The 22,239-nt window shown below is 39.3% G+C and overlaps 3 protein-coding genes across 7 annotated transcripts in view; 2 read left to right on the top strand and 1 right to left on the bottom strand.

Moving 5' to 3' along the window:
• LOC122660288 (transformation/transcription domain-associated protein-like) overlaps positions 1–21,506 on the top strand; it is a 108,211-nt gene extending 86,705 nt beyond the window's left edge. The window contains exon 36 of the transcript XR_006332662.1: positions 21,349–21,506. The gene's annotated coding sequence lies outside the window, so the exon portion shown is untranslated. The remainder of the gene's footprint in view (positions 1–21,348) is intronic.
• LOC122660292 (5'-methylthioadenosine/S-adenosylhomocysteine nucleosidase-like) lies at positions 1,741–15,582 on the top strand. Of its 2 annotated transcripts, none has more exons than XM_043855534.1 (9): positions 1,741–1,971; positions 2,129–2,192; positions 2,923–3,014; positions 3,846–3,952; positions 4,661–4,735; positions 5,583–5,657; positions 9,998–10,104; positions 12,485–12,489; positions 15,568–15,582. In XM_043855534.1, exons 1-9 carry the CDS (start codon positions 1,857–1,859, stop codon positions 15,570–15,572), a joined length of 645 nt encoding a protein of 214 aa, XP_043711469.1. In that variant the 5' UTR covers positions 1,741–1,856; the 3' UTR covers positions 15,573–15,582. The 2 variants fall into 2 exon arrangements, with proteins under 2 accessions (XP_043711469.1, XP_043711468.1); XM_043855533.1 differs by lacking the exons at positions 12,485–12,489; positions 15,568–15,582 and adding exons at positions 11,292–11,490; positions 11,573–11,963 and having other exon boundaries at positions 1,743–1,971; positions 9,998–10,090.
• Positions 15,015–20,744, bottom strand: LOC122660289. Of its 4 annotated transcripts, none has more exons than XM_043855529.1 (14): positions 19,941–20,744; positions 19,870–19,907; positions 19,399–19,610; positions 19,233–19,290; positions 18,778–18,905; positions 18,483–18,690; positions 18,110–18,389; positions 17,951–18,017; positions 17,784–17,868; positions 17,587–17,659; positions 17,401–17,491; positions 16,873–17,217; positions 16,559–16,804; positions 15,015–15,896 (listed from the first exon to the last, which is right to left on the bottom strand). In XM_043855529.1, the coding sequence occupies exons 1-14, from the start codon at positions 19,964–19,966 to the stop codon at positions 15,441–15,443; spliced, it is 2,313 nt and encodes a 770-aa protein (XP_043711464.1). In that variant the 5' UTR covers positions 19,967–20,744; the 3' UTR covers positions 15,015–15,440. The 4 variants fall into 4 exon arrangements, with proteins under 4 accessions (XP_043711464.1, XP_043711465.1, XP_043711462.1 ...); XM_043855530.1 differs by having other exon boundaries at positions 19,876–19,907; positions 19,941–20,743; XM_043855527.1 differs by having other exon boundaries at positions 19,870–20,744.
• Positions 21,507–22,239: the final 733 nt, after the last annotated feature.

The raw sequence follows: 22,239 nt of genomic DNA, 5'->3' as shown, positions 1-22,239 counted from the left end.
TTGACAATTAGTCAAGAGAGAGAGAACAATTGATATCTCTCCGTCTCCTCCCATCAATCAATTGATAACCCTAGAGAATTCAACAAGGGATTCCAAGTTGAATGATCTGAGAAAGCAAGGAAGGATGGTATGAAGGAAGAAGAAGAAGAAGAAACTTCATGAGCTCTTACGCACACATTCTCTCCCCCTTTGCCAACCAGTAAATAGCAATACACTATTGCTAGTCCACTACCAGAGGAGGGTAGCAGTCTTCAACAGCTCGTCTAGGGATAGTGAAGCCTCTGCTGGTGCAGGTTTCAGAAGCTGTGCCTGTCTTGTAGGACATATTTGTTGAGAAAAATTGGTTAAAATGACTAATGAGAAAAGGGCAAGGCGCGTCACATTGTCTTTAAAACAGTGATTTCGCTCCATTATTGTGTATAACAACATGATGATGCAACTGGTCTCACAAAATTGGGACCGAATTGGAATAGACATGGGTCAATCCGGTGGTTTTTAAACCCTGTTTGTATGGGATGTGAATTAGGGATTTAAATGGATAATCGAAAATCCAAATCCGATTTGTTTAGGGACATCTGTATTTGTATAGAGGTATCCAAAAGAAGAAAAAAAATACCTACTCCGAGAAAAATCCGTCCAGAAAAAAATCCAAATATTAATAATAAAAAATTAAGTAAATAATGATCTTGAGGGTTTTTGAAGAATCAACGGGTTCTAGAATATGAGGAAAAGAGAATCATGATCTAAGAGACATGGATTGAGAGTGAATTGTATCCGCTAGGGGGAGGAAGGTCCGAGTTACACAAGGTAGAGATGTAAACGGATGGTCAAAAATATGAACTAGATCCGCATCTGAATCCGTTTAGAGGTTTCGGCCAAGTAATATCCGGAGTTGATCACATCTGATCTATATCTGAGCCAAATCCAATCCGTTTACATCCCTAGATGTGATCGCTTGACGCTTCCGCACCTCTTTAACCAATAAATAAATAAATATTGGGGCGATGTTATCTGCCGAGGAGCACATGGAGGCATAGGCTGCATGCCTGCATCCAGACACATGAGACGGGACAGGGCAGTCATTTTAATCATTCAAGGGGTGGGCGGTCATTTTTCCCACCTCCATGTGTAAGGGCGCATCCTGCAACCCAGCACAGAAAACATTTTCCCATAAATATATAACTTGTGCACATGGGCATGATTTCATTTGGTTATATGTTTGTTCCGTGGGGACTTAGGTGGGGTGGAAGAATTGGGATGGAAAAATGCAGATGCGGCACTTGAAAAATCTCACCCGAATCTTGTTTGATTAATTTGGAGTGATGAACTTACAAAAGTTCAAGGGATATCATTAATTGCTTTGTCTGCTGATGTGGCATTTCAAAATCTCATTCCTTTGTGGTTTTGTTATGCAAAGTCTCATTTACCGCCCATATTCGAACACAGAAGGATCTAAAATGACCACCCTACCCTCATAAAAGACAAAAATACCACCTCATTATGCCAACGCGCCCTCTCATTGGCCTCGCCACGCAGGGCCAACCTCAGCCACAGAGAACGCCAACCCTGTGTTTTACCTTGGAACTTGAAAGTGAGTCAAGGGGATAACGGAAGTTTGAACACAGACTGGACATCCGAGAATTATTAGATTATTGTACGTCCCTTTCTCTGTTCCCTCTCTCTCACAGTCTCTCTCGCCTCGGTTGTTTATTTGTTCGTTCGTTCACACTTCACGCTATGTGGTGGAGTCCGACGGTTCGATCTAAAATTCCAAGGGGTGATTGCGTGAATGAGTCTGCACGGTGTTTTTGTTTTGCTCTGCTTCGGTCGCTGATTACGAATACTTGTAGAATCGAATGCAGAGTTTGAGAGAACGAGCGAGCGTTATGGCTCCTGAAGATGGTGTTGCAGAGGAAGCCGAAATTGCAGAAGTGGATAAGAAGCTCATCTCCAATATCGTTATCGTTATAGGTAGTTAGTTACCTAATATTCTTCTGCTTTCTGTTTCTGTAATTCTTCTCTTTCTCCTCTCATCGACTTCAATTTCCCCTTTGTTGCCCCCCACTCTCTGTCGTATTCTTCTTAACCCGTCTCTTTTTCCTTCACTTGATTTTGATTTGGAGTACAGCGATGCAGACTGAAGCGCTTCCACTTGTGCACCGATTCCAGCTAACGGAGGATCCTGACTCTGTGTCAGTTATTTTTTCTTCACCTGGATTTTTTTGTCGTTTATTCTTCTTCGATTCGGTTCTAGGGTTTAGACAACTTCGTTTCTTTTCAGAATTCACTGGTTTATCAATCATTTGTCTTCAAGAGCTTTTACTTTTATCTTCAAAAGGTGCATAGTATTGATTATGCACCACTCTATTACGATAGTCTAGTCTATTGCTACTGTTATTTTTATACATTTTTACGTATTTCCTATCCGATGGAGTTATCATGTTGATGACTAGAAATGTTTCTCTCCATTTGGCTTCCCGTGGTGCTTATTTTGATGTTATTCTTAATTGTGAAATCCATCACGCCTACTCTCCCCCCCCCGCCTCCCAAAAGATAAATAAAAAAAAATGGTAACTCATTTTGGGTGCTTTGGTGGCCAATTCTCGTTCGCCTTGTTTTCTAATCAAATACAAACTATTATGAAATTAAATTTCATTAGAAGAACTGTTTGTCAATACCATGTCAAATCTTGGCCCATCATATTTTCTGGAGATCCTTGCCCTGGACCCAATTTGTTATGCACCTTTTTACATTTTATGCAATAAACTTGAAGGTGCCAAATCCTCGTGAGGCAGTGCTTCCTGTGAGTAACTAGGCGATGGTTTTTTCTCAGTCACCGTTTTGTCTCTTATGTGGGACTCATTGAAAACCTGATCTAATATATATATATATTCTGAGATGTAATTTCTACTGTCTTTGCAGGTTCCCTAAAGGGGTTCCTTGGGTCAGATATCACGGTATTTACAAAGATCTGCATATTAATCTAATCTGGCCAGGAAAAGATCCAGTTTGGGGTAATATATGTTTCTCAATCTTTTTTTTTTTTTAACTATGAAGATGAATGAACATATGCATGACAACCTCCTGAACCGCCCCCCCCCCCCCCTTCCCTTTGTATCATTATGAATCAGTAACATCTGTAACTTTTGAAACAGGTGATGCACCTCTCCCAATAGCATTAATTACTAAAAGAAAAAAGACTAAATTGGTATGTCTTTGTTGGAAAGCTTGTCATCATTATCATATAAATCATCATTCCTATTGCCTGATCCCCTGGCAATATGGTGGTCATCAATATAAACTAAACAAAATGAAAAAGCAATGATAAGAACTCAAAACCAATCTTGTAATGACTGATAAGTAAGAAAGTTTTCAGGTCCAACTGCAGAAATGTCTGTGTAAGTGAAATGACCTATTCTATCTTATTTCTTGATTGAAATATTTTATTGCTTTTGGAATTCAATGTAGTTTGCTTCTCCAGAATATCTAGTCTATAAACTAACTTCCGCAAGTTGAACAGGTTATCAAATCTAGTTCAACTTTTAGACACATCAGAAAGTAGATCTTCTGCTGCACCCTGTGTTTTTTGGAATTTTTTGCCTAAGGTGCATGTAGATTCTGTCTGTTCACTGGCATTTAGATTTTAAACTGACTCATTAAGAATGAAATATTTTAGTAGAATAATAATGGTTCAATACTTATGTGTGGATCCATTACTTGGCATTCTTGTCTTATTATCTGTTTGTGGATAATATGTCAATTCTGTAAAAACTACTTATAATTGTATCTTTCCAACATATTATATTGTTGCTCGATTGCTAAGTCCTTGAAATATATTTTCACAGGGGTTGATAGTGTAGGCACAGTTACCGCATCTCTTGTAACATTTGCTGCCATCCAAGCATTAAAACCAGACCTTGTCATAAATGCAGGCACTTCTAGAGGCTTTCAGGTGTGTATGTGATACTTCCTCATACTGCTGTTTCATCTGACATACAATAGCATTAATGTTCTACACTAAGATATGACGCATTTTGTAGCATTATTTTTTTTTTTTTTTGGGGCGGGGGGTGGGGTTTGCGGTGGGGAGGGTACATTTGTAGTATTGATTCCTTTGCACTAATGCAATTGTCTATATACCATTGTCCATTTATCTTTGCAGATCTGTATAGTTTCCTTCATCGCATCCATTTTCTTCAAAAAATCTCATAAGTCATGACTAAGGTTCAGTCAGAGAGTGTCAAAGAAAAAAAAAACTCATTTTCTAATTATTATGTGCAGTACAGAACCAAAAATTCTAGTTGTTTAAACATGTTCCTTTTACTATTTCTTCAAAGTTATCTTTGGCACTCGCTGATTTGTCAGTTTCTCTACCTTCCCTATTTATTATCCAGCTAGACTGATAGGTGTCTTTATGCAATGCCTTTCCTTGAAAGTATCGTTGAACTATTAATCTTTCTACCATTTGTATTTTCCTCTCCCTTTGTACCCTAGTTCTGTTATGAAACTACTAGTCATCGGGTTGATTTGTGTTATACTTATGACACCATTCATTTTATGTCTGGCTTAGAATGTGACATGAGTTACTTTTATTCATTTGTCTGCGGTATAACGGTGGCATCTCTGTCGGGTACCAACACATGAGACTTGAAACTTTCAGGCTAAAGGAGCATGCATTGGGGATGTGTTTCTGGCTTCTGATGTTGCTTTTCATGAGAGAAGGATACCTGTACCCGTAAGTATTTATGAATATTTTGTTCTCCATCTTTCTCTGCTTTTGGAACTTTAACCAATATGTTAGGTCTACAGTAAAAAAATTTCAAAAGTGATTCAGAGTAATTGTGTGCATACGTTTGATTATTTCTAGATGAACTTAATTTCTCTTCCAAAAGGGTTCTTGATCTTTCAGACTTTGGTTGACAGGGATGATGTAGGTTGGTATTGTACAGAAGCTAAGGTTGGGTGTTGGTTTCTCAAAGATTTTGAATATGAAGGTCAAACATGAACTTTAAAAGTTAAAAGTTTATGGGGCTAGGACATCATGAGTCACTGGGTAAACTTGGGGATTTGAGGGTGAAAACACAATGTATAATCAACTGGAGAGATTTAAGTTTCCAGGTTTTAAAAGGAACACTGCAAAATATTGGACAAGTTGGGAATGAAGAACAGTGAAAAAAAATAGTATCTAGGCAACGTAAACCTAATAGGGGAACCCATTAAGAGTGATCACTATAATCTTCTTTAAAATTTCGAGGAATAATAATTAAACAATAAGAATACAAGCTTAATTAGGTATTCCTGTCTCTCTATTTGAGGTTTGAAGGCCAGGCAAGTTCAAACCTAGCTGTACCCATAGCCCAAATCTATACTGGAACCTGGGTTCAATTCTAAATGAAATCAAGAATGCAAACTTCTATTATCTTCTACTTCAAGATAATTTCATCTGATGACATATAACTCCTTATTAAAAATCATATATTTCTTTCATCTTTCAGCCATTAGCAGTTGCTCTATCTCTCTCTGTGAATGTGTGTGTCTTGTCTTGTTTTTGTTCTAAACCACCCAAATTATTTCTTCTGCAGGTTTTTGATGAATATGGAATAGGAGCTCGTCAGACCTTTTCGACCCCAAATCTGTTGCAGAAACTCAATATGAAGGTGTTTATTCTGCCAGCCATATGTATAGACTGGATATTTGGTCACATCCATGAAATCTCAAATCTTATAATTCCTTTGTTCCTCAAGACTGTCCACTTTGGGATTATAACTGTTTAATGATGTTAGTCCATTTAGAGCAACTAATGTGTAGATTTTGGTTGTTTTCTGATTTTAATCATTAAAATTAGAAACTTAAAAGAAAAGTGTATTACTTTAGAGTAAAACTAGGAAAATAATTTAAAGGAAAAAATTTAATTGTGATTTCTTAAATAACATTTTTTCTTTGAGGAACACAGGGGAGTATTAGCTTAATTTCTTTTTAGGTGTTCTTCTTTGCAACAATTCCTCAATCTATTGATAACTCTGGCCAGTTATTTCTTTGAAGCAAACTCGATCCTGGAGATGCCAATCACCAATTTCAGAGAAAGCTATAGGGAGAATAAGAAGAGTGGAGCAATAAATAAGCCTGGATGTATATCTTAATAGTGCTCAAGTGTAGGAAGGACTGAAGCTAAATATCCCTACACAAGCTTTTCTTTTATGCTCTGGAAATTCCCTGGCCTGCTACAGGTTGCTCTAAACTGTTCCCTATCCCAATAAAAATAGGAGATTGGCCTATTCTTGAAACTATGCTGACCAGGTCCTTCTTGACTCAAATTTATAATTCTGTTTAAATTTTAATAAGTAACCAACTCAATATAGACTTGAATTAAAATAAGGCAAGTGGAAACTCAATAGTTAACCATTTTGGGAAACCCCTCCTGATTTCTCTTGATTACAAGACATATATAGATTCCCTAGTTGGAGACAAGTAAGGATCAAAGGTAGGAGAGAAGGCAAGAAGAGAGAAAGAGAAGAGGAGAAGATGAGTGCAAACCGTGGAGCTGGAGAAGTGATCTCCCTCCCCTATATTGATTTACTAACTTAAGCCAAAAGAAATTACATCCATCTCCCTAGGGAGGTAAAAAGTAGAAAACATAAAAGAACATAAAGGCACCATACAAGGAAACAAAAACAAGATCATAACTCATGCTCAAAGTACCATTATTATATAGACACTCTTAACACTCCCCCTCAAGCTAGAGAATAAATGCCATACATTCCCAGTTTACACAGAAGGGTACTGCACTGATGAGGGATGAGCCCTTTGGTGAAGATGTTAGCCAATTGATTGCCGGTCCTCACAAAAGAAATGCAAATATATTCAGAGTCAATCTTCTCCTTAATAAAATGTCGGTCCACCTCATTGTGTTTGGTGCGGTCATGTTGCACAAGATTGTGAGCTATACTAATTGCAGCCTTGTTATCACAATAGAGCCGCATAGGAGCTTCAGTATCAAATCCCAACTCTTGAACCAACCTTCTCAACACCCTAGGAGTTCACATACCCCATGAGCCATAGTGATGTAGTCTTAAATTGGTAGATAATCCAATTTGGAGCCAGTAACCAGGATCTGCTATGAACTGGTAAATCGGGTAGGTCAAAATTAGGATTTTTGGTCGAATTAGGGTTAGGGTTTAATGGAACCTAAGGTTTGATGGTAGGGTTAGGCTAAGTCGGTGTAGTGGAGTCTATCAGTGAAAGTTACGTTAAGTTTGAATGGGGGAAAGTATGCTGGAATTGAATTGCAGCAATTTACGGTTAGGTCTTTGGATTTCTGGAAAGAGAAGATGGAATCAAGGGTTTAGGGTTGTCTATTGGGCCTATACCCAAGGTCGAGTTTCTCACTAGGTGTGAGGGAGATTTGGTCCAAGTTTGGTTGGAATAGAAGTAGAGGAAAGAGCTTCAGAAAAGGCAACACTTGTAGGAGAGATGGCATCATAGGAAAGAAACTGGGTTTTGTAAACAAGTAACTCCTCATTACCAGCTCCCCTTGAATGATCAAAAACATCCACAAATTCCACCTCCTTGTGTTTCCCCACATCAAACACAAAAGGAGGAATAGACAAAGGTGAAAGAAAGAGGATGGCATTAGCAGCCTCTTCACTCCCACTCAAAGAAGGTGACATCTTTGGAAAGAAGTTGCCTTTGGGAAGAAGGATGGTAGTACTTCTAGCCCTTGGTAGAGTGAGAATATCCAAGAAAAAGACATTTGAGGGTCTTAGGGTCAAGTTTTGTCTGGGCCGACTTGTGAACATGGACATAGAAAACACACCCAAACACCTTTTGGTGGAGAGATTAAGCAAACACCTGAGGGGACAGGATTTCCAAAGGGGATTTAGGACCAAGGAGTTTAGTGGCCATACAGTTGATTAAGAAGGCAGTAGTAAGGAGAGCATCAGACCAAAAGGTCTTAGGGACATACATGCCAAATAGGAGACTCTTAGTGACTTCCAATAAATTGCGATTTTCCTCTCAGCCATCTCATTCTGTTGGTGTGTGTCAATACATGCAAGCTGATGGATAATGCCATTATTGGCAAAAAAAAGTTTTTGAGTCCACCATACATGCACTCCCCCCCCCCCCCTTTTTCAGAACGAAAAATTTTGTTTTTAGTATCAAATTGAGTAGAAATCATTTGATAGAAATTTCTAAAAGCATCATAGACATCTCTCTTATGTTTCATAAAAAAAAGTCCAGTTGGTGCAGGAACAATCTTCTGAACACTACATAGGGCATAACAGAGAAAAGAAAGAGAGAAAAGAGAAGTGATCAATTAGCAGGGAAACAGTTAACCCTACTGATCTGGTCATTTATTATTTATTCAATTATAAAACTCTTAATGTGACAAGTATACCCCTGCTAATGTAGGGGACTGACCAGTACCTCACTTTATAATCTAATACATCTTACAGAACATGATCAGTATAGCTCACGTAATAAGGTAGTGATTCAGTACTTCTCACCAACAAAGTGTATTGCACCTCTTAACTTATCAGAATATACCATCCTGAAATACTGGAAATCCCAATGTGAGCATAAATGTCACTCTCTACTTGTTTGCACTGGGTTTCAAAGATGTCTATTCATGTCAATGTTATCAGGACACAGGAGTGGCACAGCTTGATGCAGCAGGTGCTTCAAGGCACTCCCCTTGCCCCTAACACTAAACTTTGCGTGTGAGACTTTGTGCACTTTATTTGGTAGGCTTCTTTATTCGAGCAAACCAGGCCTGAGCTGTGTCCTTTTACCATTGTAGCACTAAGTACTTAGTCTGTTCAAACAAAGGAATCATTCTTTTAGTTCGGTTAGAGGCATTAGGATTTATCACCTTGTGCATTGTTTAAATACATTGTTAATTTCTTGTAATTTTGTGTAGTATGATGTTACTGTCAATTTGTGTTACACCATTACTTGTTTTAGGCTGTTTATGACCATCTTTTCTGATTTACATGTATTGTTCATTGTTTCTTAGTCATGATGTTACTGTAAATTTGTGTCACACTGTTACTTGTTTTAGACTGTTTATGACCGTCTCTTCCAATTTATATGTGTTGCCCATTGTTTCTTAGTTTTGATTATCAAAAAAATTCTGATTTTTTGTGTAACTTGTCCATAGTATTCTCAAACCCCTTATATTGCTTTTGGTATGCATTACAAGAAATCATACCAAACACAACCTTAATTTCAAAATGTCCATTATACGATTTCAAACGCTTTCAAAGTATAGTTGTTAGCTCATTCTCTTTAACCACGATTTAGAGTTGAGATCTTCAGGGAGTAGGGTATCCGGGATCCACAAAATGTTGAGGTTGAGAAGATGAGATGACAAATATACATTAAATAAATAGTGGGTCCAGATGTTTAATATCATGGGAGGAAGACTAGGTTTGTATACTAAGTTTTCTGCAGCACCTGTTGGACCTACCGTTTACCCTTTTTAAAGGATTCTATTTCTGTGATTACGTAGAGTACTGCATCAAATTGTTCCCTGTCCTCCTTGCAAAGTGCTCATTTTCAAATCATAATTCCTCCGCGAATCAGATTATCACCAGTTAGGATCTTTTCCAATACTTCTGTCCAACTCCAAATGTCCTCAATTTTTCTTGGAAATTGGAGCTTCTCACGCAATCTTAGCCGGGAAGCTTGGACTTTGGGTTGCTCATAATTTATTCTTTCTAGGTCATTTCTCAGTACCATTTGCTTCAAATAGTGAGGGATATGAAAGTAGGCCAATTTTAGGCCATTTGTTGTCTATTAGGTGGTCAATCAACAAAAGATGCGGATCATTAAGGATGCTCACCAAGTGTAAGGTAGAGTTCTCCCAATCCTTAATGTAGAAGCTTAGAAACTGTACAGACTGTCATATTGTTTCTGTCTGACAACATTTATGTATATCTCTTTTCCATCTGGTGAATTAATTGAGCTGGTGGTAATGGTACTTGTGTTCGTGTCACAGACTGGCAAACTCTCTACTGGGGACTCTTTGGATATGTCCCCTCAGGATGAAGCATTGATTATTGCAAATGATGCTACAGTTAAAGATATGGAGGTAAAGTTTTTATTGTTTCATCCCTTCATATTATTAAAAAAAAAAAAAAATGTTGTCATGTGGTTATTACATCCTTCCTATCCCATATCACTTTTAGAGTTGACCACATATTTTTTCCTTTTTTCTTATCTACCTCTCCCCACTCACCTCCCCTCTTCGCCCTGGTTTATCCTGTCGATGATGATTTATTTCTAAACCTTGAGTGAAGTCTGCTAGAATATCTCGTTTTAGAGTCAAGTTTGTGGCCATGGGGCTCTTTTGATGCTGGCTGCCAACCTGATGCAGCAACCCTTCTTTACCTGAGCTTCAAATGAGCAATGCTAAAAGCACTGGTGGAATTTATTTCGGTTTTATTCATCCCAAATTCCTGTTTAAATCGAATATTCGGTCTTCAGAGCTCTCATTTCTGTCAGAACATAGCGCTGGAGCTTCCCTTAAACTAAAAGGAATTCTATGAACATGCTGTCATACTTCATTCCGCTACATGTTGGGTATTTCAAATACATATTATTCAATTTTTAAGGACTAGAGACCTTATGATGTACCTCCAAGTATGAGCAAGATGAAAAATGTCCAAAGAGGTTTGGCAGATAACAGAGTCTTTATTGTTGGAAAAAAGGGTCGTACTTAGTGCATGAGGCTCCTGCTACTGCAGGGTCTGGGGAGGGACATATGTATGCAGCCTTACCCCCACTTTTTATGGAGAGTGTGTTTCCATGTTCAAACCCATGATCACCAGGTTGCAATAGAGCAACCTTACCGTTGCACCAAGGCCCGCTCTCTCTTGGACTCATAGATTTCAATTGTTGATAGAGGGATCGTCCCCAGGACGATGTGGATGTAGTTCCACTCTAGATGGGTGTCCTTCTAGTACTTTTCGTCTATTAATGAGATTTCTAAACTAAAATTCTGTTTCTGTTTGTTTGGCAACCTCCAAGTTCATCCACATAATGGTATATAACTGATCTAATGACCTTGTATAATCTCTCAATCTTGTCTAAGTTGCAACGTTTTGAAAGGGGGGGGGGGGGATTTCTACTTCTGCACATGTACTATAGGTGTCAGATCTTGGCTGTGATTTATAAAGTCAGGGGACACCATGCACCCATTATCATGCTTTCTGTTCTTTGGGTATTTGTATTCTCTTTCCTTTTTTCCCTGCCCTATACCTATCTTGAAATACTACACCTTTCTCTGTCAGGCAGCAGCAGTGGCCTATGCGGCAGATCTTTTCTCAGTCCCAGCAATATTTGTTAAAGCTGTCACAGATCTAGTGGATGGTGATAAACCGACTGCGGAGGAATTCCTGCAGAATTTGGTGGCTGTGACTGCCACACTTGATCAGGCAGTCACTAACATTGTGGATTTCATTAGTGGGAAGTGCCTGTCTGAACTTTGAGGTTCCTACCTATCCTCTCCGTTTCCATGCCTAAGAGGTAAAAGTGGTCAGATTTATGCCGATGAACTTCAACTTCTGTGCAGATTAAGGTAAAAAGGAAGGTTTGAGGTGAAAAACTGATGCTTTTTTCTGATGACAGCCACTAATGAACAAAAGCATACTCCAATATGATCCTCGCCCTTTTGATTATGTATCTTTTGGGGGTCCACCCAAATGTCATTGTAGTGACCTTGAATTAATTTGGTAGTTTCCTGCATCATCTCCTGCTAATACATCTATCTCAGCACCCACTTGTGGATAAAGCTTTATTTGAGTGATATGCTGTGGGTTTCGATTATTGTATTTGAGAAGGTGAGTTAAAATCTTAAATTTTACACCTTATTCAAATGCTTTCCCAGACTTCCTGTGAAAATAATATACTCCCTCACTTGCCAAATCAAATTTTTTTTTCCCATCAGATGGCTATATATAATGGCCCTATAAAAGACTCGGGAGAAATAAGCGAGGGATTATGGTTACATGTACATTAGGCTGGCATTCTGTGCTTCGTCCTTTTTTTATTGGTACCCACTCTATAGGGAAAAAAAAGGGCGGGGGGAGGTGAGCGTCAGGAGGTTCGAACTCGGGACTTTTTGGTGAGCATGGGTTTATTGCAACATGCTTCACCAACTGATCTAGGCAGTTATCCTCAATGTCTTACTGGCAAGGCTGATTTTTTTTACTTTATATGATCTAATCTAAGCTTTGGTACACAAGAGAGGTGCAAAATTGTTTAGATGCAACTGTGTTGATGTAGCTCTACACATCGGTGTCATATGTTAATTTCTAGTTTCATGAATAAAACTTAGGGCAAAAAATGGTCCATACAAGTCTGTTGTAGGAACCTCTTTTAAGTATTACCATTAAGATAGATGATGTGGCTATTATGATCATTGGATAGAGAGGTCATTGTCTAGATTAATCACATGTCAAATTTTATATCTTAATTTTGACAGTTGTAGTTGTACTAATGTTGTCTCTAGTTCGGTTTGATGAAGGGTTGCATCCTAACCCTTACAAGGTTGTATGGTTGAATAACACAAATCTTAAAACCAATGTTCAATGTTTATTCACATACTCTATTGGTGGGTTGAGCTGGGTTGATATGGTGTCTCCCTTATAATTGAAGAATCTTGATCTGTTTCCCCGTCACCCACAGCCCTCTAATCCTTTGGGTTTTTTTTTTTTTTTTGGGGCGGGGGTGGTGTTGGGGTTTGTTTGTGGGAGAAAGGGGCAAGAGATTGTTGTATTGATCATGTAGCGTTTGCATGGATCTGGTTTCTCTCCAGTGCACATCGTGCGACTAGGGAGCTCCGATCCACACCATTGCACGTATCCCAATGCAGTGGCATGTGGATCGAGACCTCCCCAGTCGGATGATGTGTGTTGGACATCGTCCTATGCGGGAGAGGAGCTCAATCCCGTTTGCACTAATGTGGGGTCAAGGTGTGTAAAAGCATTTGACCGAATCAAAAAATTTAATTTACTAGGGGCTTAGCAGTAATTTTGCATGGTAACACTTGACCAGTTGGCCTTTTTTTTGAAGAAAATGTTGAAAGACATACAATAGTCCAACGAGTGCCTCCAAATGGGGTTGCGCAAAGTGGTGGCCAGAAATAACTGCACAGAACGGATAAACGTGTCACCTACTCCACACTGAATTTCTGGCCAACTCGGGCCTGGCTTTCGCAAATCTGATATGGGCTCAGCCGCTCAGGGCCTTTACATCTGTAGACTTCAGTTCTTTCTCCTGATAGCGCCACTACAGTTTAGTGAATTGATCGTTATTACTTAAAAGGGAAAATTACGTTTATTACCCCTGTAGTTTGAATCTATTACGTCTACCATCGTATAAATTAATCTATTTCAAAAATCTCTCTGGCACTTTGAAAAAACCTTACAACCGTATCTTTGTCGTTAGATAACAACAGTTAAATGATGATGTCATCACCCAATTTTAATCTAAATGCCCATATTACCCTTAATAAAACCTCATTCTCTATTAACCCCCATTTGAAATAAGTAATGCTATTTTATATCCATCCCATCTCCAATCAACCAACGCCACCATCACCAACCATTCCCAACAACGACGTCGCCATTACCATCGTCGAGGATAGCCACCGTTTTTCACCTCACACTGCGCCATAGCCACTCTTCCACTGCTGGTTTGAACTGCTCACTTACCTGAGTGAGTCGCCATAGCAACACTTCCTCAACTCTCCTGAAGCTGTAAAGCTGAGGTTCTACAACTGTGACTGAAGGTAAGCTTTTCCCCTTGATTCCATTTAGTATTTGACATCAATTTTAGTTCTAGGGTTGTCACAAGCGTTGATTTCTCATTTCGTTCCCTGAGGCCATTTAATGAAATTTTTTGTCAAAGTCTCATAGAAGTAACAATTGAACAACAGCTTTGTAAATGATGGTCAGAAGCAAAATACTTAGGGGAGGGTTAAACTTTCAGCTTCAGACACTTTCATCAAAATGTCTTTTGTTCTCTATTTTCTATGCTCACGTGGAAGGTGGCTTTCTTTCATTTGTTAACCCAAAGCTTAATGAATGAAAGAGACCTAACTTTTTATATTGGGATTATCTCTGTTTGTCTTTCTATTATTTTCCAAGATTTTTTTTCTTACCTTCCCATCCCATGGCCATGGATGCATGTTTTAATCTAAAAAGATTTGAGAGTTACATAAACCGAATTGGCAGCTTGCTCTAATAGATCAGATTCAATGGATGAGCAGGAAAAAAAAAATGGTGTTGCTACTTCAATTGCTTTATCAGTGCAGTGCAACAGCAACAACAACTTTGATTCGGGCTAGTCTTTATTCCTTCTAACCCTTCCACAAACAAGGTTAAATGTATGTTCCCATGAGTAAAAACTTATTTAAAGAGCAAGGGTCCTCATTACACGATCAGAAGGGTTAAAGATTTTCTACTTTTGGTTTGGAATGGGATGGTGACTCGTGATCAATCTCTTACATTAAGAAGAAGCAGAGAAAGAAGCAGCAGAGAAAAAGAAGTAGAAGTTACTTGTTGGATCAAGGGGTGGTTGTCGCCGGAGCAGGTGGTCGTCATCGGAGCGGCAGCTGCTCCGAAATCCTTATTGCTCCAGGTAGTAGGTATGCAACGGTAACAAGGGGTGGGGTTATTTTATTAATAGAGAATAGAAAAGGGCAAAACTGACTTTTCAAATTAATAGAAAATATGGAGAGGCAAAACTGTCTTTTCAATTTAAAACTAAAAAAATTAACACTCAGGGTACGAACATAATTAATTAAATTATAAGGGTGGTAGACATAATAGATCCAAAGTACAAGAGTGGTAAACATAATTTTCCCTATTTAAAAAAATTTGATCGAATGTTATTGGCCCATCAATTCCATAACATTCTTCTACCTGTTGTTACCACTCACCAGGAAGAAAGCAACAAACCCAAAACGTAGTATACAAAAGATTACCTGGTTGAAGGGATAATGTATCAGGGGAGGGAAACGTTTTGTTTGACTCGCCAAAACATGGTCTTTCTACATCTCACATAAATGAGTTTATACACTGTTTTTTGTTTCCTCAAGTATTAGTATTTCAATTACAAATCTCCCAATGTCCTTAAGTTCGATCCATTGTCCCAACTTGCAACTCTACAAGTCTTTGCCAATTAGCTTCCCCTGCTTTCCCTTTATAAACATCGTCGCACCTCGCACCCTGAATGCCACCATCTTACACTTCCAATCATCCACAGCTCATGAAAAACAAGCGAATAATACCCTGGCGGTTGCTATACGAAGTCTTGAGACTCTGGACTTGGGTTGTGAAAACCCAATGATTGCATAAGCATAAAGAAAGAATTAAACAATTAACCCATCCATGCATCTCGATCGTTGACAGTCAGAACACCAGGTTACCTTCCAGTTACACATGTTCAGTATTGCAGAGCAACTGCTTCCGAGATGAGCCCTCTGAATGGAACCCACCATCAACCTGGTTATAGCCGCTTGGAAGGTGGTGGTGTTGCTGCTGCTTCTTTCCTCTGTGGGAGGATGATGATGGAGACATGGCAAAGAAGTGCTGTTGCTGTTGACCAGTAGAGCTGTTGGCACTGAGTCCCGCTTCCAATGAAGTGGGTGTAGTTGTAGGGTGGATTGCTTGAGCACAAGGGATGAAAGGGGTAGTAGTCTCCAGTCTCCCATTGTGCCACTTGGGCAAATGGGACCCAAGAATTCCCGTGGATCTATAGTGTGTTGCCATCTGGGCTGCCCACATATGAGCTGATTGCGAGTGTTGCTGCCGTTTCACTACGCCTGCATGACCCAAATGAGGTGCCCCATAGAATGGACTGCCCAAATATTGAGGGACTTGCACTTGTACCTGATATCATTCAATACATATATTAGGATTGCATCTTTGCTTAATTATCATTTATTAACATGTGAAGACAACAAATAGAACTACAGAAAGATTGAAGGGTATTGTCTGAAAAACAAGATTGGAGTTAGTAGTCCACTATCCTATAAAAAGTGATGTGAACATATATATATCCACATGGAATTAATATGATTCAAGAATCTGTGAAGTAGTTCAAGCAAGGTAGGTAGGAATGTAGGATTATTTGTTTTACTTTCTTATTTACCTTCTGGCACCAAGGATGTTGTTGAACAGGAAAAGGGGACCATTCATTACTCATTTAAAATTTGGGGCCCTAATTCAATCGTTTGGTTCACATTATATTTCCTTATTTTGCCCTATATTCCCAAGGGGTGCATAATTGCTAATAAGTAGCACACATAAGGGCACAATGTGCATGATAGTCGAATAGAAATGTGTTACAAATGGGTGGTCTGGATGCCAATGTCAGCTTTCCATGTCACAAGAGAAACAGTTTCTATGCAGAGAAGAAAGTTTTACCACTGAACAAGACAAAAGTCTACCAATAACCCTCATCAGTTCTCACAATTCAATTCTGAATTTACTATGTTCATCTTCTAGCAGTCTCCACTTTCTACAATTCATGCCAATGAAAAGAGATTTACCTGCTGTCCTGTTGCTGCTGCTGTGAGCTGATCCGGATAATGACTAGATGAATAGCGAGTCTGTGGCATGGAGAAAGGCAAGAGTGGATGGTGCTGGACAAGTGAATGTAAGTAAGGAACATGGAGTTGTGTAGATTGCTCCAGTCCATTTCCTACTAGAATATTTCCACTCTTGTTGTTACTATTATCAGTACAACTAGCTTCTAAGCCACCATCGCCAGATGACAAGGACAGAAAATTACAACTCTGGCAAGGAACAGAAACCCATCAGAACAATGAGAGAGAAAATTAGTGAATGATGACAATTATGTTACCTGATTCTGCTGAGCATACATCCCAGATGTCGTAGCAGCCTGTTTCTGATCTTGCTGGATCCTCTTCTCCAATGGAATACCAAGTCTCTGATCATTCAGACTTTTCTTAGTAGGAGATGCATCACTGCTGATGGCAGAGATAACCCCATTCAAACCATCTCTCCCCATAGGATTGCTGCTTGCCACAAGACCTGACTGCATTCCTTCCTTTGCTTTCAATTGATCAGAAGGAATTGAACACCTATTCGTCTCGTCTGCAGTTCGGGATGCCTGGATTAGATGGCTTATGTAAACATGAGCTACACATCTCTTCCAAGACTGGTTTCTCTCAACAACTGGTGAAACCTGTCAAGCATAAAATATACTATGAACCTGATCAAAAGAATATATATATGACATACTTTGAATATAATAATTGTTTATAAAGGAATTGTTGGCACAGTTGCAAAGACTTGCCACAAGAAAAGGAACACCTGATGGAAGAATCAATATTGGGATAAGTACTTCAAAATAAGCAGTCTTGATCACCTTTTCAGTCAAAACAATATTTTCTGCAGAGCTGGGTCTAATGGAACAAGTGGCAGTATCAAGCCAAGCTGGGGCTTTGGTTGAAGAGGGCCTGAAAAAACCAGGTCTGCATGCACTAATAACCAAGAGGAAAATAACGTGTAACTAACTAGGAAGTTCTACAAATAATAAGCGAGAGAGAGTTACCGTTCTAAAGGATGATGAAGCTCATCAACACATAATCCTGCTGTACACAAACCAGGCCACAGAACTGGACCCCCTTTTTTGTTGAACCAGCATCAAATGGCGGATAATAAGATTATTGACAGAGTCAAAAATTACAATACTGACAAGGTTTCCCGAGTTTAAAGTTCTTTCTAAAACACCAGATTGTAAGATACTACCTTCTGTACGTGAAAGACAAGTCACATTGTCCTTGGTCCCATTAATATGATTTTGTTGTCCTTGTTCCACTTCAACACCTGTAACCTGAATATTAACCCAAGAAAAAATAAAAAAATCTCTCTGTTAATTAGAGAAATGCGTTTTGGATTTGATGATGGAAGCTTACCGGCCAAAACATGTTTTCTGTTTTTCTCCTAGGAAGATGGTTATCATGTTGTTTTGGCTGTACCAATCTGCAATGGATCAAAAAAAAAAAAAAGAGGAGGTAAGAATTGTTAGTTTATTTATTAATTAGCACTAGGTTCTTTGACAGGGAGACACCCACCCAGTATCAGGGCATAGTTCAGATGGATCTCTCAATCTCTCAGCAATGCAAAATGGCATTTCACCAGTCTTAGACAACAAAGGAACCCTGTGGAGATCGGCATGAATTGGAGGATTATTTGATCCAATACCAAGTTTCTGGTTCTCAGTGACGGAGGGCTGGTCCGGAGTAGTGCACTCAGTCAAGTTGCTGACTACTGGATCTCCAGTGAAGCTTTCTGTCTTGTTAGCCTCAGCAGTGTTAGAGGCAAGTGGTAACTTCTTGCTTTCCTCTTCTGGAACTGTAATCAAATTAAAAAGAATTTTGTTAAGGAGATGAAAATCTCTTCTTTCAAGAAGTGACATAAAAATAAGAAAAGGGAAATGAACTAGACCTTCGGAGGCAGGCAATGAGATCTCCTTAGCCTTTGGCAATAGAGAAGACTTGGTTTCTAAGGTTTTATCTTCAATTTGATGCCTAACAGGGTTGTCAGGGACCATTCTGGCCAAAGCATACAAAGTCTCCACAACTTCTTCCTCATCCTTAGTAATAGGTCCAGAGATGGGCTGCTTCAAGGACCCAACTGAGCCACCAACTTGCTTCTGCAAAACCCACCAACGTCCCAATCAAAAGGTACTACCAATGAATAAGATGAGGAAGAGGTAAATAAACAAATTCTCATTACTAACCATCCCCGGTTTCATTTTCTTCACACCATTGATTTGAGGTGTTTCAATTCTATCTAATGAAGTCTTGTGCAGCTTCTTTGCAGCCGGGGAAGGTGGTGACATGGATTCTCGAGTACGCTTGTTCATAGCTGCAAAATCCAGAGAAGTTTCTTATGAGTTACAACTAGATATTGAACATTTACAAGTTTTTGCAACCTGATTTTTGCCGGCACATAATATTTTCTGGAAAAATAGAGATGGAAAGATTTAGGAGGAAGGTCTTCCCTAGAAATGGAAGAACAAATCGAAGAGAACATGAGAAAATTCTCAGGGGAATCAACCACAACTAATTAAAAATAAATAAATAAAAAGGAAACAAAATAAATTAAGCCAGTTATGATTAAATGAGAAGAAAGTTGAAAATACTGAAGTGGGAGCATGAAATCTTTTTAATTCTTTATTGGCCCACCACAAACCTGACCGTAGCTTCCGTGGGACAGCAGCGGGATCAACGCCATTGCATTCATCAAATGACTGAAGAAAGTGAAACCCAAAAGGATTAGCAAATGAGATTTGGAGAGAAAGAAAGAGAGAGAGCGCCAATTGGTAAATTACTAGTAGTAATTATAAAGAGAAGCCCACCTTTTTGGGAAACTTTGTTCTCTTGTTACTACCAGTGGTAGGCGGTGGTAGTGGTTGCCGCGGTTGCCGGAGCTCCTCTTCTCCTTCAGAGCCACCGATCATTTCGCTGTCTTCGTTGCTTGAACTGCCTCCTCTGTTTACGTGATTGGAACCTCTAACTTTCTCTTTCTTCGATCTTTCCGTAGAATCCACATTCTCTCCACCGTTCAGAACTGCAGATAGAGATAGAACGGAAAATAAGAACAAAATCCAATCCACATAAACGATTCCAAAAAGGATTATTTTTCAATTAAAAAAAATGGAAAAGCTATATCGAATTAGCGGGGTGGACACATCGACATTATTTTATCTCAAAAGCTTCAAAAGAAACAAGAATTAACACATAAAGACAAGATTAGAAATTTTGTTTCTTCTTCTTCTTCTGAAACGTAAAATCGAAACCAAAAGAAGGAGAATTCGGTCATCATCTTCCCTTACCGGAGATTAGTTTGTGTCCAGATTGCTTAGTCTGTCGCTTCGCGGGTGAAGACCGACTTACTCCGCGTCTCAACTCTCGGAGTTTGTCCATTTCTGAGCAATTTATATCGATGGATAACACCTTCCACGGCTCCAATTGATTGAAATCAATCTCAGAAAACGAAGCAGAGAATTTCGTGCGTGAACCCCAGATCCTTCTGCTCTTCTTCTTCTATCCAGGTCCTTCACTAGAGGAAAAACGACCTCGTTCATCAGTTACAATAAAAGATCTTTGTTTTGATCCTTTACATTTCTATTTTAACATGCGTGACACTCGGAACAGATGAAATGAGAACTGAAGAAGAACCCAAGAAGTGAAAGCGAGTTTAAAGCCGAGATGATCTGTCGGATTGAATGAAAGAAACGATCTCACGGGGGGTAGGTGTTTGTTTTTCCTCTTTTTTCTTAACGACGATAACGTCGGGAAGGAAACCGAAAAAAGGGGGGCTGGGGGGATTCGCGTTTTTCGAAGAAAATAAAACTAATTTTGTTTCCAGATTTCTCTCTTTCTCTGTCTCTCCTTCCCTGTCTCTATATTTCTCTTCTTCCTCTCTTGCTCGCTTGGCACAGAAGAAGCTTGAGAGAGAGGTGGTGTAGGTGAGAAATCAGAGATAAAGGAAAAAAGAGAGAAATCAAAAAAGTCATCAAAGAGAACCAAAAAGGAAAAGGCGAATTCGTCCCTCATGTTCAGAAGAATCAGGTTCTTCACGAACTAAAGTAGATAGAGATAAAGATTTGACAAAAATGGCACTCGAACGTCTCACGAGACTACGAATAGGGGAAAGAAAGAACAAACAAATGAGAGGAAAAAAAAATAATAAATGAAAAAGAACGAAAAGAAAAAGCTTGGGAAAAGCTCAAAATCCGTGAAAAAAAAAATCCATAAAAAATATACTCTGATCTCGTCGAATAAAAGTCACACAAATCTCCTAGAACGAAACCCACTTCTGAGATCTGTCAAACCTTTGAATCTCCAGCTTTTTGGCAGATTAAACTCACCAAAATCTCAGCAGAATACTAAAGAACAGAAAACAGTTTTCTTCTCCTCCCATCCAACTACGAATATTCATGAATCAATAAAACAGCTGAACACCACTTCCAAAACAATTGATGAAGAAAAGACCCAGATGAGGGTCCTTAGCTTCAAACTCTGCCTCGGAATTGAACATCAGTAGAGTAGACCAACAACCACTCAGAGCTAGTACACCAAACAAAAAGAGTAGAAGGAAGAAAAAGAAACCTTTTAAGCCCAAAAAACCATCTGCAGGAAACAAAGATCATATTGCATTCGATCTTTCAAAGGTAGCTCTAGCTATTGTGTGTATTCAATCCAACTCTTTTGAAGCTGAACACCGCTTATAGAATCCAGAAGACGGAAGACCCGAAGCTTCCTCTCTGCAAATCGAGTTTAAATGCATCAGAAAACGGCTTCTGTCTCACTCACTCAATCTCTCTCTCTCTCTCTCACACCTTATTGCTGATTCCTTCTAAATCCATTTATATAAACCAGTTGTAACAAATTTGGCCAAGTAATAAAAGCGATCATTCGGTTCGACGACGAAATCATCATAGGTGACTGCCCATGAATGCCACCGTGTACGGTGTCCCCATCAACCGTCCGATCCCACTAAAAGAGCCACGTGTATGCCACGTAGGACTGTATCTCTCTCTCGCTCTTTCTTGGTGTGCTAACATGCCAACGTGTAAGGTATCTCTTCTCCTGCTGGGATGGGTTGGGCTGACTCGGACGGGGGATGGTGACGGTTAACGCTTTCAGAAATCATACTCTGCCTTTAGGCAGAGATAGTAACTGAAACGCATAACTCTTTCCATCGGACGGCCATCAATGCAAGTGGGGGTAGTGGTCTGAACGCCACGTGTACGGATTAAAAAAAAAAAACCAAGCCTGGGGGATCTCTGAGCAGCAGTACTTTTGCGTTATCCTTTCTGAACCTACCTCAACTGTATGATATTCTCGTCGGTGTCAGGTGAGACTCGGAACTTGAGTTGAGACTCGGGACGGAATCGGAAATCACACCATAGGAGAGGCCACAAGGCACCAATGAGATGGGCCCTGGTGGCTCAAGGAATTTTCTTTTTCCTATAATGGGAAAAATAAAGTTCTCTGGTTGCGTGCAATCTGAACCCAGATACATCCCTTAAAATGACTATCCTACCCCTTTACAAAATAAAAATCCCTTCTGATCTATGCTTCTGTGTGTGCTCCCATTGGCATTAGCCTTCGTGCTGGTGCAAAGGCCACACAACCTGTTAGAAAGCTAGCCCTATCAAACAAGAGTTTAATTATCCTTACAACAATACCTT

This window comes from Telopea speciosissima, chromosome 4 (assembly GCF_018873765.1).
Source record: "Telopea speciosissima isolate NSW1024214 ecotype Mountain lineage chromosome 4, Tspe_v1, whole genome shotgun sequence".
NCBI classification, from domain to species: domain Eukaryota; kingdom Viridiplantae; phylum Streptophyta; class Magnoliopsida; order Proteales; family Proteaceae; genus Telopea; species Telopea speciosissima.
This window is presented reverse-complemented; position numbering and strand designations above follow the sequence as displayed.

Excerpts from the sequence above, each read along its gene's own strand:
- LOC122660289 (XM_043855527.1), bottom strand. The coding sequence starts at position 19,966 with ATGGACAAACTCCGAGAGTTGAGACGCGGAGTAAGTCGGTCTTCACCC. Across the intron at positions 18,018-18,109 it reads GAACTATGCCCTGATACTGG|ATTGGTACAGCCAAAACAAC; the intron begins GTGGGTGTCTCC and ends GATCCATTGCAG. Across the intron at positions 17,492-17,586 it reads CTTCATCATCCTTTAGAACG|GCCCTCTTCAACCAAAGCCC; the intron begins GTAACTCTCTCT and ends TGGTTTTTTCAG.
- LOC122660292 (XM_043855533.1), top strand. The coding sequence starts at position 1,857 with ATGCAGAGTTTGAGAGAACGAGCGAGCGTTATGGCTCCTGAAGATGGT. Across the intron at positions 1,972-2,128 it reads CAATATCGTTATCGTTATAG|CGATGCAGACTGAAGCGCTT; the intron begins GTAGTTAGTTAC and ends TTTGGAGTACAG. Across the intron at positions 2,193-2,922 it reads ACGGAGGATCCTGACTCTGT|GTTCCCTAAAGGGGTTCCTT; the intron begins GTCAGTTATTTT and ends CTGTCTTTGCAG.